We start from the raw sequence: 1,946 nt of genomic DNA, 5'->3' as shown, positions 1-1,946 counted from the left end.
TAAGACAATTATCTAAAATTTGCCTTATTACTATAAATATGTTTTTATTTATTGTTATTTCCATTTATTACTATTTCTATATCCTTGTAATTTAAATTTATTTGATCATAAATAAGATAACTTTCACACCACCATTTAGGTGTGGTGGATTAATCAAACATTCTTAAAAGGAAACACTAATTCATTGTAATATGGTTCTATTTCTTTAGAATCTCCCAAACATGAGTGATAAAGGATCATCGGTCTTCATGAAATCATATTTGTTATCCGATGACCAGATCAAAGTAATTGTTAACCTTTTTTCTTTTTAATAGAAAAGGCTATGGTGCATATTATTTGTTTCCTTTAACATTTCTACTATACCCTCAGAAATCTTTTATTTCAAACTGCAGATGCTTGTCTGGTGGATTGCAGCTTCTGCGGAGCAGATTTACGCTATGCACACCTTCAGGTTCAACACATGTCTTCGATAAGATTTTATATACTCCCGATATTGTTTTTATAATTTTCTTGATTAGGAACATTTCATTACGCTCTGCCACACCTTGTCGTATCATGAATCTTTGGATGTCTCTCCACTCCCTTCATTGTTGGTCAATTTCTGCCCTTAGCAGTGAGTTAGGGATATTCAAATGAAAAATGTACATTAAAAACGGTAAGTTACATCATAGGAATAATGCTATACCATTGTCACAACAAATTTTAGGGGCTGATCTAACTAGTGCGAACTTTGAGGGAGCTAATCTTGAAGGAGCAAATTTGAAGGTAAAATTTATATATATCTACCACTTTGCTTCCTCATCTTTAGAAACAAAATTTCGTGACGTCGACTGATTGTAGGGCGCAAAACTTTCAAACCCCAATTTGAGGGGTGCAAACCTACAACGAGCCTATTTGCGATATGTGAATCTTCAAAATACTGTAAGTTCTGGTTGAATTGTAAGATCGTATAGACTTTGTTCGTGTTCATTTCTTTTTGTTCCCTGTAAAATTGATAGAATTGTAAGATTGTATAGAAAATCTTTCCATTTTTCGAACTTTAACTCAGACATCTACTTAATTTTACAGCAATTGGAAGGTGCAAGACTGGATGGGACAAATTTACAGGTTGGAATCAGATGAACAAGTGTTTAAGGTGTATGATTCAAGGAATATCACTATGCTTTTATAAGTATATAGCATGCATATATATAATATCATTCTGATTCCCTATTCATTAAATTATACGACATAAAATCTAGGGTGATGCTTGACAATCAAAATCATTTGGTTGGATTAGTAGATATATTATTTACTTAACAATTGTTTTCTTCCCTCTAAATCTTTAGACATGCACTTTATCCACTATTGTATTTATTTAATTTTTTGTTTTTATTTTTTTAAAATTGGACTTTTTTTTTTAATTATTATTTTAGATTTCAATTTTGTTAAAGGAAGTATTTAAATCTCCAACCAAATTTCAAAAACAGATAAAAATAGTATTTAAAGTTTTAACTTTAAAAATGACAATTTAATTAATAACATCTAGAATATATATAGGCATATTAAATTGAAATTGTAACATAAATTGAATCATATTTTTCGATCAACACCAAATAAACTTTTAAATTAGGCTAACTTTTTCTAAAGGAATGAAAATAATTGAAACTTTGGTTTGTTTTATCAATTCTTTCTTGATTGGCTTCATTATTGGAAATGGATTTAGTAATTTTTTTTTATTGAATCAATAAAAATTTGACCATTAATCCTCGGGATATTCATAATACGTTGAAAGATAGCTATGTATATGTTTTCAACGAAAAATTTTAGAAAATGATGCGATTTACGAATTAATCGTACATTTCTTTTTTTTAATATCTTTAAAAGATTTTTCGGAGATTCTAATATATCACTTATTTTGTTAGGACTAATATTTAGTTCTAGCTTTAGAATCGCGTTTTTCGTGT

At 28.8% G+C, this 1,946-nt stretch overlaps 1 protein-coding gene across 1 annotated transcript; it reads left to right on the top strand.

Annotated features, from left to right (window-relative positions):
- Positions 1-207: 207 nt before the first annotated feature.
- LOC111466137 (FH protein interacting protein FIP2-like) lies at positions 208-1,296 on the top strand. The gene is made up of 3 exons (XM_023110737.1): positions 208-765; positions 841-921; positions 1,069-1,296. Exons 1-3 carry the CDS (start codon positions 640-642, stop codon positions 1,120-1,122), a joined length of 261 nt encoding a protein of 86 aa, XP_022966505.1. The 5' UTR covers positions 208-639; the 3' UTR covers positions 1,123-1,296.
- Positions 1,297-1,946: the final 650 nt, after the last annotated feature.

The sequence above is a fragment of the Cucurbita maxima genome, unplaced genomic scaffold (assembly GCF_002738345.1).
Source record: "Cucurbita maxima cultivar Rimu unplaced genomic scaffold, Cmax_1.0 Cma_Scf00030, whole genome shotgun sequence".
Taxonomy (NCBI): domain Eukaryota; kingdom Viridiplantae; phylum Streptophyta; class Magnoliopsida; order Cucurbitales; family Cucurbitaceae; genus Cucurbita; species Cucurbita maxima.
This window is presented reverse-complemented; position numbering and strand designations above follow the sequence as displayed.